The sequence below is a fragment of the Ichthyophthirius multifiliis genome (assembly GCF_000220395.1).
Source record: "Ichthyophthirius multifiliis unplaced genomic scaffold scaff_1120509251142, whole genome shotgun sequence".
Taxonomy (NCBI): Eukaryota; Ciliophora; class Oligohymenophorea; order Hymenostomatida; genus Ichthyophthirius; species Ichthyophthirius multifiliis.
In genome coordinates, this window is record NW_004086164.1 from 54,007 (window position 1) to 68,151 (window position 14,145).

Genomic DNA, 14,145 nt, shown 5'->3' on the forward strand with positions numbered 1-14,145 from the left:
TTAATTTTCAAAAAATAATATTAAATTTAATAAAATTAAATTTATATATATATATATACATATATATATATATATTTTTCATAATTATTTATATATATATTAGCTTTATAATCTAATTAAAAATTAAAAATATTGAAAATTATATTATGAATAATAAATCAATATACAATATAATTATAAATTTTTCTATTTCATATAGCCATATATAAATAAATTATATTTATTATCTTTTTTAATATAAATCCAAAAGCTGTTATATCATCTATAAATCCAATAGGCCCCAATAATATTTCGGGTATAAGATCTAAAGGTGATACTATATATAATAATGAAATTAATATTTATTTATTTAAAACAAATTTTTTAAAGAAAAAAGTAATTCCATGTTAAGATATAATCATTTATTTAATACCTTTTAAAAGAAAAGGCATATTTTAAATAATTTATTTCGCCTTATAAAATAAAATAATATAATTAAAAATATTTAAATTTTACCGATTTTGGCTCTTCTATATATTTATTATTATATTCATTTATTTTTAATAAAAAAGCTATTTCATTATCTGGAATTTCAAGTTAATTTTCTAAACTAAAATATTTATGGAAAACTCTTATTTATTATCACATTTTAAACATGAAATTTTATTTTTTTAATCCCAATTCAATATCAGAGGTTTTACTTTTTTTTTTTTTTTTTGATAAAATAATACTTCTTTTTTATAATTATTTACCACAATTAATGCAATAATAATGATTACATTCTGTTAGGGTAGGTTAAATAGGATCTTTTTAACAGTCTTAACATATTTTTTTAGTAAAATAACAACCACTAATAATACTATATGCAATGAAAACAACTAATATTATTAAAAATATAAATAAAAATAAAAACATGGCATATAGTATTAATAAAAAATACAACATTATTTTTTTAAAATAAATAATTCTAAATATAAAAAAATATTATTTCCTTTAATCAAAGTATTTTTATTTATTTTATATAAATAATAAAAAAATAGAAATATAAAAAAAAAACATTTTTTAAGCATTTATTATTATTATTTAAATTAATATTTAATTAAATTTATTTTTAATATCTTTTTATTTATACTATTATAAAAAAAAAATTAATGCAAAAAAAGTTATTAATAGTCGGAGGAAGTGGAAATTTAGGTTTTAAATTAAAAAATAAAATAAAAAAATAAATATAATAAAGGTCGTTCCGTAATTAAAAATTTTAAAAATGGTTGGTAAACTGCAAATATAGACTTATAAGAAAATAAAGATTCGAATTTAAACATAATATTTAATCCTTAAAAAACCCACAAACAATAAATCCCAGAAATAAAAAAATAATTAAAAGATTTTTCATCTTAAAATTATGATGCAATTATATGCACAGCAGGAGGATGGACAGCAGGATCAATAAAAGACAATAATATATTCGAAGTATATGAAAAAATGCATTAATATAATGTAATGACATCACTATTAGGTAATAATATATTAAAAAATGAAAATAATAGTAATAAAAGCTGCTCATTTATCTAGTCATTTTTTGAATTAAAATGGACTTTTAATATTAACAGGAGCAGGAGGAGTTATTAATAATCCTTCACATAATATGATAGCTTATTCTCTATCAAAAATTGCTGTTCATACATTAGCTTAAAATATGGTTTTTTATAGTTTTTTAAATACAAATGTAAATTATATATAATAAAGGCAAATTCTAAAAATATGGCAGAAAATTCTAGAATTATAACGATTTTACCGTATTATTATTGTTAAATTAAAAAAATGTATTTTTAAAAAAAAATAAAAGAAAAGAAATCGATACGCCATAAAATAGAGAAGATATGCCAAAAGAAGATTTCACAACATGGGCATAAACGGATTAAATAGCAGGATTATTAAGAATGTGGGCAGATGGATATAATTTGCCAAAAAATGGTTCTTTTGCTTTACTAAATGTAAGTAATAATTCTATTGTTCCTGAATATATATGAATAAAGTATTTATAAATATTATAAATAATATAATAATATATATATATATATATATAAATATATATATATAATATTTATATATATATATATATATTTTATTGTTTTCAATTTAATTTCTATTATTCTTTATATTTTTTATAATAACGTTATATAGTTTCGGCAGCATTTTTATATTCTTCCATTATTATTTTAAATTTATATAAATTATTATTATTTTCTTAAGAAACATCTCTTTTTTAAATTTGTTCATTTTTTTATATAAATTTTTTAATTTAATAATTATCATAAGCTTAAAATGGATCTCCATTATGAAAATCATAATTATTTTATTCTGCACTATTTATTTCTGAAATTATTGATGATTATAATGAAGAATTTTAAAGACTTTTTTTTTGATTTTAATTTTGATTTTGAATTTGATTTTTATTTTAATTAATTATTCTTTAATAAATGCTTTATTATTATTATTTTTAAATGTTTTTTTAATCTTAAATACTAAGCTTTATTTATTAATTTTGTTTTAAAATACTTTTTATTCTTTATTTTATCTAATTATTTATTTTGTAATTTTAAGTCTTTGTTTGTTTTTGTATTTCTTATATTTTTTAATTATTTTAATATTGATTTTATTATACAATTTCTTTATTTATTTTTTTCTAAGTTATTTAAACTATATTATTTTCAAATTTAACTTTAGTTTTTTCTTTTGATTAGTTTAATTAATTATTATATAATTATTTTATTTTTATGGTCATACTATTATTCTTAATATTATTTTATTATTATGTTTCTTAAATTAAATTAAATTTATTATTTTATTCTAATTCTTTAATGTTATTATATAGTTTTTTTTAATTAATATATTCTTGATTTTATATTGTTGCCTAATCTTAATTATATTATTATTCTTTCTAAATTAATTATTTGTAATTAATCTATTCTTTATCTTAATTATATTATTTATTTTAAATATTTTCTATTTCTTAATTAAGTATTTATATTTATTTAATATTTTAATATTATTAATTATTAAAATCAAAATTTAAATATAATTCTTTATTATTTAAACATAGATTTTATATTGAATGGCAAACCTAATTTTAATAATATTATTTAGTTTAGCTATGATTTTAATTGTAATATTTTTTATTATTTAAACTAAATTATTTATTGGAATTTCTATTCTAAATTAAACTAAGCCCTTTGTTATTTAAATTTAATTTTTAATGAACAATCTATTCTATATTCAAGTTTAATTATTTATTTAAATTAGTATTTATATTTTATTATAATATATTTTTCCTTTATCTCTTTTGATTATTAATTTGTTAAATATTTTAAAGTATATTATTAATTTATATTTAATTCTAATTATTATTTAAATATATATTATTATATTAATCACTATTATTATTTTAATTTGATGAATTTTACATAGATATTTATTTTCTACTAAATTAAATAGTATTTTTTTCTGTTAAACAATTATTATTTTTGACCAAATTTTGAAAATTAAGTTGTTTTTATGAAAATTCCCTACAAGAATTCTAAAAAAAACTATTTTTTTTAATATTCTAAGGGCTTTTAAATCCAGGATGTTTATATTATTTTATTTTTTTTAAATTCAAAGTAAATATGCTTTTATTAATTTAAAACCTTGAACTACTCAAATTCTAACAAAAAATATTATCTTCTTTTTATTCTGATAGTAATGTTTTTTAGAAATTCTTTATATTCTAATCTAAATAAATTTAACTTATTCTTTCTGCTTTCTAAATATAAGCATCTGCCTATGTAAAATCGCCTTATTTTTGTAATAAAAAAGCAACGTTTTTATAGCAAAGAATTAGTAAATTTATATCAAAAACATTTTTTTTTTATATATCTTTTTTCATCACTTTTCTTTGTATTTCTAAAAGTGCCTTTTATGCAAGATCACAAGCCTTTGAAAAATGGCTTTTAAAAATTTCCAAAAAAGACAAATTATAATAAGTTAACCCTAAATAAGTTCTTATATTATTTTCTGTAAGTAATTTTAAACTAAGATTAAATGCTTTTTCAGCTTTTTTGTATTTTTTTTAATTAATATTATATATTCCACTAGAATTTAAAGTTAAAGACATTAGTTATGGATATTCAGGTTTTCTTTAAAGGAAAAATTTTATTTATTTTAAGATTTTTTGAGATTATAAAATTTTGTTTTTATTTAAGAAATCTAATGCTTGATAATTTAGGTATTTTATTAATTATTTAAACTACTTTTAATTTATATTATCGATTATTTGTTCAAATTTATAAAGGGAATTTTCTACAAAACCCATTTCGAACTCTTTTTAGATTATTTCGATGTTTTTATCTATATTTTTTTAATTTAAATATACAAAAAAATCATTCATTAATTTCATCTCTCTTTTATTGATATATTTTTTTTTTAATTTTAAAATATAAAAATATATGATATATATTTATTTATAAAAAAATAACAATTAAAAAATATATTTTTAATAAAATAAAATTAAAATTAATTTATTTTACTTTTTTTTTTTAAAAAAAAAAAAAAATAACAAAAAAACAAAAAAAAACAAAAAATTTTTTTTAAAAAAAAAACAAAAAAAATGGCAACTAATAATTAATAAAATTAAGAAAATAAAGAAATCCCAGCAGTATATAGAACTTTTATGGGCGCAAAAGTTTTATGGCCACCAGAATGTCCAGATGATGTTCTTGAAGGTGCAATTAAAGAAACATAAAATACAATTGGAAGAACAGAAAATCTCAGTAAAGAAGGATAAAAGGTTTATATTATTTCAATTTAAACAAAAATATATTTTTTATATAAAATAAAGATTGCTGAACATTTAAAAAAATATATGGATGATAATTTTGAACCTTATTGGCATGTTTTTTTTGGAAAAAACTTTGGTTCTTATACTGTCCATAATAAAAACCGTTTCATTTATTTTTATTTTAAAGACATGGCTTTTTTAATGTACTAATCACAATGAAACAGAAATTATAAATTATTTTTTTATTATAATTTTTATATAGTATTTTTTTATATTTTTGATTCTATTTTTTTTTTTTAAATTTAATAATATTTTTTTTTATTATTTTTTTTTTTCTCATTTATCTTTCCATTTTTATATTAAAAAAAAATTAAAATATATATATATACATAATATTTAATAAATTATTAATTTAAAAAACCCTTTAACAATTTTTTTTTTTTTTTTTTTTAAAAAAAAAAAAATGTAGTAAACCCATATAAAAGAAACAGAAATAAACAATGAAAAAACATCCGAATTACTAAAACAAAAAAAATACATTGAGTACATCTAATGGCTTCAAAAAAACAACGCAATATTTCCCCAAATACAATATCCTACAGCTTTTGGTCTAAATAATACAATTGGCTTAGTTTCAAAAATCGATATTCCCCCTAATAAAGCTATAATAGCAATTCCCCAAAAAATAATTATTTCTCCTTTCAAAATAGACGAAAATCCCCCTTTGAAATCCATAATAGATGAGAATAAGTCTATATTTGATAATAGTGAGACTAGAAAACTTATTTTATATCTAATGTTCGAAAAAAACAAAGGCAATAAGTCTTTTTTTTTCCCTTATTTTGAAGTCCTCCCTACGTCAGATTTTTCACCTTTAGAATGGTCTGAAAAGGAGATAAATTCATATTTAAAAGATCCATATACAATAAAAGAATTAATATAATAAAAACAAGAAATCGATCAATTATGGACTTAAAATTTTTAAAAAATAGCCCTTAAATATAAAAATGTACTCGGTTTAGCTTGCTAAGAAAAAAAACTTTTTATTTGGGCATATTAAGTTGTACATACACGTACTTTCGAAAAAAAATTTCCTAGTTTATTTTTGCTGCCATTAATAGATGGGATAAATCATTCCTTTGATAATTCTTGCGAATTTCTTTTAACTAATTTAGGCTGTGAAAATCAAAAAAACAAGAAACAAAAATACGAAAATTTGTTACATAAAAAAATCGACTTTGGAATCTTTGGATTTAAATATGAATAAGAAGAACTCTAAAAAATACAAAATCCACCAAATATTCGAAAAGCTTATATTTTTATTAACAAATAACAAGAAAAATTTGTTGAAGATAATAAGGAAATTCTGAAAAAAGAAATAAGGTAAATTAATACTTAAAAGCTTTAAAATAATAACAAATATTTATGGGATTTACCCTATTTTTCATCTTCTTGTACTGAAGATAATGACACAGATGATTCTTTCGATGATTTTTAAGATAAAGAAAATGATATAAATAGTAAGACAATAGAAAGAAATTATAATTAAAGTGATTTTTTTGATTAAATAAAAGAATTTGAAAATTAAGAAATTTTTAAAAAATTTTCTTTTTAAATAAATTGCCATAATGAAAAAAATATGAAATAAAAATAAGAAAAAAATGAACTTTTTTTATAAAAATAATGGTATGATATAAAAGACGAAGAAAACTATATAGTATTATTTTCACTCCGAAAAATTTAAAAAAATGAATAAATTTTTATTTCATATGGAAAAAGATCAAATAAATACTAATTAATTAATTATGGATTCACTTTGTTTGATAATCCTTTTGATAGCTTTATTTTTAGATTAAATAAAGAAAATTTAAAATAAAACTTTGAACCAGAAAAAGCTATTTTCCTTGATTTTATTTCAGACAAAGAATTCGAAAATAATTAAACAGATAAAGGAATTCCTATAGAAAATTTAACAACAGAATTTAGGTTAAAAAACGATTAAATTTGTTTCGATTTATTGGCCTTTTTTAGACTATTTTTATCATAAAATGAAACTTAAAACATACTTATTACCGTTCCTTCTTCTTTAGAAGTTGAAATTAAGATTTTCGATCTCATATATTAAATATTATGGGCATTAAAAAAGAAAGTTTTTACATAAAGTATAGAAGATGATGAAAAAGAAATCAACTTTAAAATAACAGCATAGAAAAAAAGATGGGCATTAATCTAAGTAAGAGAATATAAGAAAATAATATAAAGCAATATTGATATGGTTAAGCTTATATAGAAAATTCTAAAAAGATTTTAACAAAAATAAGGTTTTATTTAAGAAGCAGTTTGTGAGTTTTATAATGATTTGGAAAAAAATACTGAAGAATATAGTATAAATAGATAAAAAATTCGTAAATATCTTAGGCTTTTATTTTTTGGAATTTTTAAATAAAAAAATTTTTGAAAAAAAAAAAAAATATATATTTTTTTTAAAAATAAAATTTACAAATATATATTTTTTATTTTTTTTATTAAATAAAATTTTCATAATTCATCAACTAATGTTTCATCATTTAAAGAAGTATCTTATTGTGTTTATAATTATTTCTCAGATTTTCCAATATTTATAGATTCTTTTAATAAATTTTTTATATCTCTTCTAAATTAAAATCCACATTACATATCTTTTATAACACTTTCTATTTTTTTTACTGTTCCTATATGCCCAATTTCTTTTATTACTCCACTAATATTTTTTAAATAATATATTATATTATATTATATTATATTATATTATATTATATTATTTATTTATATTAAAAAAAAACAAAAAAATTACAAACTTGCTGATACAGGAGCACGATTATGAAAAGGCTCTTCCAAATCAGTTACAATAAGCTTATCAACCCTTTTAATGATTTTTACAGATTCGTCTAGTAAAGAAATTAGAGCATCACAATTTAAAGTAGCATTAAAGAGTTCTTTTTTATCTAAAACTCTAATTTTATTATTATTACATTCTTTAAATATTTATCTTATTATTTATTTCAGTTTTATTTTCGCATCACTTGTAAATAAATTTTATTTTAATACATTATATAGTTATTATTAAGTTATATTTCCATCTACGTCAGTATCACATAATTCCATAAAAACTTTTTTGTTATATTTATATTTTTATAAATATATATAAATACTTTTAAGTTTATCTTCTATTGTATTTTCTTTAAACATTTCTAAGCCTATAATAAGTTCTTTATAATCGACTAATTATGAATTATTTTCATCAAAAATACTAAATATATATATATATATATATATATATATATATTTATATGCATATATATATTTATTTATATATAGTTATATAATACTTTTTATATATTTATAATTAATTATATATTTATAAAATAATACTAAAATAATTTATCTCCTAAATTTTATTCAGCACCAAGTCCTACTTAACTTAATAATTCTCCAAACTCTTATCTATTCATACCATTTTTCTTTTTTTTTATTTTTTTTTTTCTCAAAAGATAAATATATTATTTTTAAAATAATTTAACTTTAATTTTAGCAAATTTAAGTATTTATTAATAATTTTAAAAGATTTGCTTAATGACATCTTATTTATTTTTTAAGAGCCATTATATAGTTTTCCATTTCATTTTAAATTTAGACTTTGCGCATATCTTTTTTTTGAAATTTTCAATTTTAAATCCTTAATCTTTTTTATTTAAATTTAATATTACAGAAACTGAGCCTTTCGGAACAGGTAAAGCAGTATTATTAATTTTACTTTTATCTGAATATTTTAATTTATTTTATACTTTTTAATTATGAATAAATTCATAAACTTTTCCTTTTCTATTGTGTTTTAATGCTTGACTATTTTTATATTAATATCCTTTATTTACAAATATATATTTTTAAATTTATTTATTTATTTATTAAAAAAACTTCTTAATTAATCATCTACAGATGATTTTATTATATTATCAAAATCATTTTCTTTATTTTTTCTCGTAATTAATCTTTCTGTATTAAAATAATCGTTATTATATCTTAGTTATTAAGATTAATAACTTTTTTAGAATTTTATTTAATTTAAGGAATTTTTTAACATTTTAAATTGTTTTTGTTATATTATCATACTTCCTTTATTTGTTGGTAAATTTTTGAAACTTGATTTTGATTTTATTAAGCTTTTATCGGCATTAAATTATAAATTTTATTTATTAAGAAATGTTCTATTCATTTAATTTTTAATTTAAATAATAAAATTAAATATATTTAATATAATTAAACAAATATATTATTTAATGTTTTTTTTTTTTTATTTTAATAATATTTAACAAATTATTTATTAATAATAAAAATCAATATCTTAGATTTAGTATTATTATATACTATTTATAATGAGTTTTAACTTAAATTACAATCTTTGAATTAAAAAAAATATGGTTTTGGATAAAATAAATAAAATATAAAACTTAAGATATATTATTAATTTATATTAAAAAAAATAAAAACTTTAATTAAAATTATTAAATAAAAGGATATAATAAATATATAAAAATTATTAATATAAGTAAAAATATTATTAAAAAATTTATAATATAAACTTTAGAATATATGATATTAATATTATTTATTATTTAAAAAAAATATTGAGAAAAAAAAAATATTAGAATGAGATAATAAAAAAATTATATTATTAGATTATAATAATAAAAAAAAATATATAAGAAAGATATTTAAAAAATAAAAAATATATACAATATATTTTTTATTTTATAAATACAATATAAAATATTATATTAAGAGATTAATATAAGATAATATCTTTCTTAATTTATTTAATTTATTTAAGAGATTTATAAAAATAGAAAAATTGAAAAAAAAATATCTTTGAAATTAAATAATAAAGTATATAAATAAAAAATGTAAGAGAAAAATAATAATAATTTATAAATTTAACCTACATTAAAAATGTTTCTAATTAAAAAAAAGATAATAAAAAATTTAAAAGATTAATCAGAAAGATAAAAATAAAAAAATAAGATTAAAAATAATTAGATTTTGTTTATAAAAGATTTTATATAAAAATATTTTAATAATTGTTCAAAGAAAAAAAAAATATATTATAATGAATTAAAAATAAATAAAAATATAGTAGATAATAAAAAAAATATATATAATTATATATAATATAAAAATATATTATAATAATAAAAATAATTATAATAATAATAATAAAAAATAATAATAATAATAATAATAATAAAGATATATATATTAATATAATTTTATATTTAAATAATATCTATAAAGTTATTTTTTTTATCTTAAGTATAAAAGCTTTTAATAAAATTTATGATATTTTATTATCTATATACTTTTTATCAATTCATTTTTTTATTTTTATATATTTTGTATCTTAAATTTAATATTTAACTTATCTATAATATTTTTTTTAATATTAATTTTTTAATTTTAATTTATACTGAGATATTATTAATATAATTAATTTGTATTTTAAAGATTTAAATGAATATAAAATTTTCGAAATTTTATACAAAATTATTTATCAAATAATAATAGTTTTTAATTTTCTAAAATATTAATTTTATAATTACTTATATAAATAAATTATATATATATATATAAATATATATAAATATATTTAAAAAAAAAAAAAATATAAATATATTATATATTTATAATATTTATTTATATTATTTATATTTAAATAAATAAATTTATTAATTTAATAAAAACATTAATTTAAATTAAGATATAAAACAATATAATTATAAAAATTGCTAGTTAAAAATATTATAAATAAAAAAATAATTAAAATACAAAAAACAATAAATAAATAATTTAAAAATTTTTTTCTAATATAAATAAAATAAAAACATAATAATTAATTACTATTTTATATATGTATATATATATATATTTATTTATATATATTTATATATATGTTATATATTTATATTCTTTTTTCATTAAGCATAATTATATTTTTTAAATTTATACATTTATGTATAAGAACTTCTTTACATATTAGCTTATCTATGAAAAAATGTATTTTAACTTTACTCTACAATTTTTTTATTATTAACATGATCAACTACACTTTAAGTGTTATTTTTTTAATATAAATAGGGTGTAAAAGAGCATTCTTTCATCTATTGTTAATCATAATATTAATTTAACATTTCTTTATGGATTTTTACTTATTATGTCCATATTTTAACCCTATCATATATAGATTTCTATTTATAGAAGTTTTACTAAGATAAATTTGTTTTTGGAGAATAGATTTAAGAATTTGATTTATTCTAATCTACAATATAATTTTTTATTTGCTATCTTTTTTAGGAATTCAATAAAAATGACTCTTGGAATAAAAATTCGGTTTATTATTATTTTTTGGCTTGTTAGTTTGAAGGAGTATTGTAAATTTAATATTTTTATTATTAATTATATGTTAAAAAATTGCTTTAATTATTTTATTACGTTTAAATTTTCGTATTATTTCTGAACGAACTTAAAGAAAGATATACATGCTTTGGTTTAAAAATAAAACATTATTATTTTTCGATAAAATTTTCTTATTGCTTTAGTATATTTTCCTTTTTTGTTTTAAACTTCATTTTATTTTGAGTTTATTATTATTTACTTTTGCTATTTTTTAAATTCATATTATTTAATGAAAAGAATTTGTGATATTAAATAAAATTTTCTATTTAATATTTTTTAAATATGTAAATTTAGTTATATATAGTAATATTTTTGTTTGTTTGTTTTTTTTTCTTTCAAGAAAATAAAACTTTATATTTTTCAAGTTTTTTTTGTTTGTATTTATTTATATATTGTAAAAAAGAAATTTTTAATTATTAAAAAATAAAGAGAAAAAAAAAAAACATATATATTATTATAGAATATATTTTTTTTATTTTTTTTTATTTTTTTTAATATATATTCAATTCTTTGACATTTTTAATCTATGTGCAGCATCCAATACAAATTTGATTTTCTTTATATATTTTATATATAAAATAAATAAAAATAAAATACTTTAAATTATTTAGAAGCAGAAAAGTTTTTAATATTTTTTTAAATATCTGGAATGCTTTTATCTGAATTTTTTCCATTTAACCAAAGATGATTTTTAATTTTCTCATAACTCCATCTTTTAGAAGGATCAGTAGTTAATAATCCTCTAATTAAATCCTTGGCTATTAAAATAAATCATTAAAAATATATTAATTTAATAAAAAAATAAATAAAAACCTTCTTTAGAAATAGTATCCCAAGCAGGAGAAGGGAAATCGAATTTTCCTTTTACAATAATTTCAAATAATTCATCATTATTTTCACTATAAAATGGAGGAAATCCACAAAGCCTTTAAATTTTTAAAAATATTAATACCATATATTTCTATTTGTAAATTATTTTACATAATATAAAGAATAACACCTAAACTCCAATAATCAATAGCTTTATTATATCCATTTCCATGAATGATTTCAGGAGCTACATATCCTGGTGTACCACACATAGTAGTCATTGTTTAATCATTGATAAATCTTGCCAAACCAAAATCAGATATTTTTATTACAGAACCTGGGTCTTTTGATGCATAAAGCAAATTTTCAGGCTTTTTTTTTTTTTTCAAGTTAATTATATATTTTTTTATTAAAAAAAGAAGCTTTACTTTTAAATCTCTATGAGCAATATTTAATTCATGACAATAATGAAGTGCATCAACTACTGCTTTTACAGTTTCAGCTGCTTGTTTTTCTGAAAAATGCTCGGCTTCAACAATACGTTAAAATAACTTTTTTTTTTATTTTATTTTTTTAATTAATAAAATATTATATGATTCGTTTTTATTTTTACTTCTCCTCCTGTCATTAATTCCATTACCATATAAAAACTATTATCATCTTCATATATTTCGAATAATTTTACAACATTAGGATGATCAATCTTTTTTTTGTTTTATTTTTAAATACTTATGTTATGTTATTTTATTTATTTTACTTCTGTAAGGATTTCTACTTCCTATTATAGTGCTGTCATATCGTCGTTCTCTAAATTTTATCTAAAAAGTTTATATATGAAAATATGATTATTTATTATATAAAGAAAAATGTACTTATTTATTATTTTTACAGCAAATAATTCTCCTGTATCTTTCTTTATTGCTTTTTTAACAATACCAAATGATCCTCTTTTTTTTTTAAATATAAAGTAATATACTATGTATTTTTAAATCATATTTACTCTCCTAAAACTTTATCAAAACTATAAACATCTTCAATAGCAGGACTTTCCATTTTATATTTTTATTTATTATATATTTTATAAAGAAAAAGTAATATTAAATTAAAAAAATTATTATAAAAATTGCAGTCTTTAAAATGTGTATATAAAAGGATGTTTTTATTTTTTTTATTTATTAGTGAATTATCAAAACATGTAAAATATAAGGAAATATAGATATAAATCTAATTTTATCTATTTTTAATTTTTATTCAGTTTTATAAATATTGATATTCATATAAATAAATTATATAATTTGTTATTTATAAATATTAGTAAAAATAAATAAATTTATTATTAGAAGTTTTCACTATAAAATAATTAAATATATTAAATTTTTATATATACTTAAAAGTAAAATAATATAAAAAATAATTGCTTATATAGTTATTTAAAAAAAAAAAATAATAATAAATATATTAAAAAGAAATTTATAAAATAAAAAATTATAAATAATTAAGATAAAATAATGATTTAAAATTTTAAACATTTATTAATATATATATTAATAAATATATGTATTTATATTTAAATTTTAATTTATAAATATATTAAAAATATATATATATAAATATATATATATTAATTTTATATTTTATTTTTATAATTATTTTAAAAAATCTCTTTTTGTATTAAATTGTTTTAAAAAAGCAAATGTTATTAAAAATTCTTCAATAAAAAAATAAAAATTTTAATCATATCTATTTTTTTATTTTGAAAAAATAATACATAAAAAAAAATTAAATATATTATAAATTTACTTATTCAATTTTAAATATAATAATGGATTAAAATAAACTTTAATAAAAATATAAAAACATATAATATGACATATTTAATTGATACAAAATACTCAATTATAAATATAAAAAAATAAAAAAATATAAAAGTAGGAAATGAATAAAAAAAAAAGTTTACTAAATAATTAAATTAAATAAAATATGTTAATGTATTCATTTAAAAGACTTTAATAACTATAAAAAAAGTAAGCTATAAAAAATAAAAATATTATATA

General features: G+C 15.5%; 3 protein-coding genes across 3 annotated transcripts, besides 33 other annotated features; 2 read left to right on the forward strand and 1 right to left on the reverse strand. All coding sequences in view use genetic code 6, as the record gives it.

The window, feature by feature from the left end:
* Positions 1-42: part of a microsatellite that runs on past the window's edge.
* Positions 14-44: a microsatellite.
* Positions 43-75: a microsatellite.
* Positions 76-1,461: 1,386 nt separating this feature from the next.
* IMG5_148070 (quinoid dihydropteridine reductase, putative) lies at positions 1,462-2,009 on the forward strand (the record flags this gene model as incomplete). The annotated part of the gene is made up of 4 exons (XM_004031011.1): positions 1,462-1,495; positions 1,536-1,678; positions 1,726-1,775; positions 1,826-2,009. The coding sequence occupies 4 exons, from the start codon at positions 1,462-1,464 to the stop codon at positions 2,007-2,009; spliced, it is 411 nt and encodes a 136-aa protein (XP_004031059.1).
* Positions 2,010-2,103: a microsatellite.
* Positions 2,020-2,103: a microsatellite.
* A 296-nt stretch (positions 2,104-2,399) lies between these two features.
* Positions 2,400-2,439: a microsatellite.
* Positions 2,400-2,447: a microsatellite.
* Positions 2,448-4,472: 2,025 nt separating this feature from the next.
* Positions 4,473-4,543: a microsatellite.
* Positions 4,544-4,555: 12 nt separating this feature from the next.
* Positions 4,556-4,598: a microsatellite.
* A 26-nt stretch (positions 4,599-4,624) lies between these two features.
* On the forward strand, positions 4,625-5,014 carry IMG5_148080 (hypothetical protein; the record flags this gene model as incomplete). Its single annotated transcript, XM_004031012.1, has 2 exons — positions 4,625-4,804; positions 4,856-5,014. 2 exons carry the CDS (start codon positions 4,625-4,627, stop codon positions 5,012-5,014), a joined length of 339 nt encoding a protein of 112 aa, XP_004031060.1.
* A 2,214-nt stretch (positions 5,015-7,228) lies between these two features.
* Positions 7,229-7,262: a microsatellite.
* Positions 7,229-7,263: a microsatellite.
* Positions 7,264-7,553: 290 nt separating this feature from the next.
* Positions 7,554-7,608: a microsatellite.
* Positions 7,609-8,088: 480 nt separating this feature from the next.
* Positions 8,089-8,151: a microsatellite.
* Positions 8,152-9,057: 906 nt separating this feature from the next.
* Positions 9,058-9,106: a microsatellite.
* A 245-nt stretch (positions 9,107-9,351) lies between these two features.
* Positions 9,352-9,407: a microsatellite.
* A 42-nt stretch (positions 9,408-9,449) lies between these two features.
* Positions 9,450-9,482: a microsatellite.
* A 438-nt stretch (positions 9,483-9,920) lies between these two features.
* Positions 9,921-10,092: a microsatellite.
* Positions 9,950-10,096: a microsatellite.
* Positions 9,969-10,076: a microsatellite.
* Positions 10,097-10,261: 165 nt separating the features above from the next.
* Positions 10,262-10,292: a microsatellite.
* A 137-nt stretch (positions 10,293-10,429) lies between these two features.
* Positions 10,430-10,475: a microsatellite.
* Positions 10,431-10,480: a microsatellite.
* Positions 10,481-10,497: 17 nt separating this feature from the next.
* Positions 10,498-10,535: a microsatellite.
* Positions 10,536-10,620: 85 nt separating this feature from the next.
* Positions 10,621-10,660: a microsatellite.
* Positions 10,621-10,674: a microsatellite.
* A 52-nt stretch (positions 10,675-10,726) lies between these two features.
* Positions 10,727-10,793: a microsatellite.
* Positions 10,732-10,793: a microsatellite.
* Positions 10,794-11,745: 952 nt separating this feature from the next.
* Positions 11,746-11,775: a microsatellite.
* Positions 11,748-11,774: a microsatellite.
* Positions 11,776-11,783: 8 nt separating the features above from the next.
* On the reverse strand, positions 11,784-12,951 carry IMG5_148090 (hypothetical protein; the record flags this gene model as incomplete). Its single annotated transcript, XM_004031013.1, has 7 exons — positions 12,849-12,951; positions 12,705-12,794; positions 12,520-12,642; positions 12,263-12,462; positions 12,095-12,207; positions 11,879-12,039; positions 11,784-11,837 (listed from the first exon to the last, which is right to left on the reverse strand). Exons 1-7 carry the CDS (start codon positions 12,885-12,887, stop codon positions 11,784-11,786), a joined length of 780 nt encoding a protein of 259 aa, XP_004031061.1. The 5' UTR covers positions 12,888-12,951.
* A 397-nt stretch (positions 12,952-13,348) lies between these two features.
* Positions 13,349-13,402: a microsatellite.
* Positions 13,403-13,608: 206 nt separating this feature from the next.
* Positions 13,609-13,734: a microsatellite.
* Positions 13,626-13,749: a microsatellite.
* Positions 13,750-14,135: 386 nt separating this feature from the next.
* Positions 14,136-14,145: part of a microsatellite that runs on past the window's edge.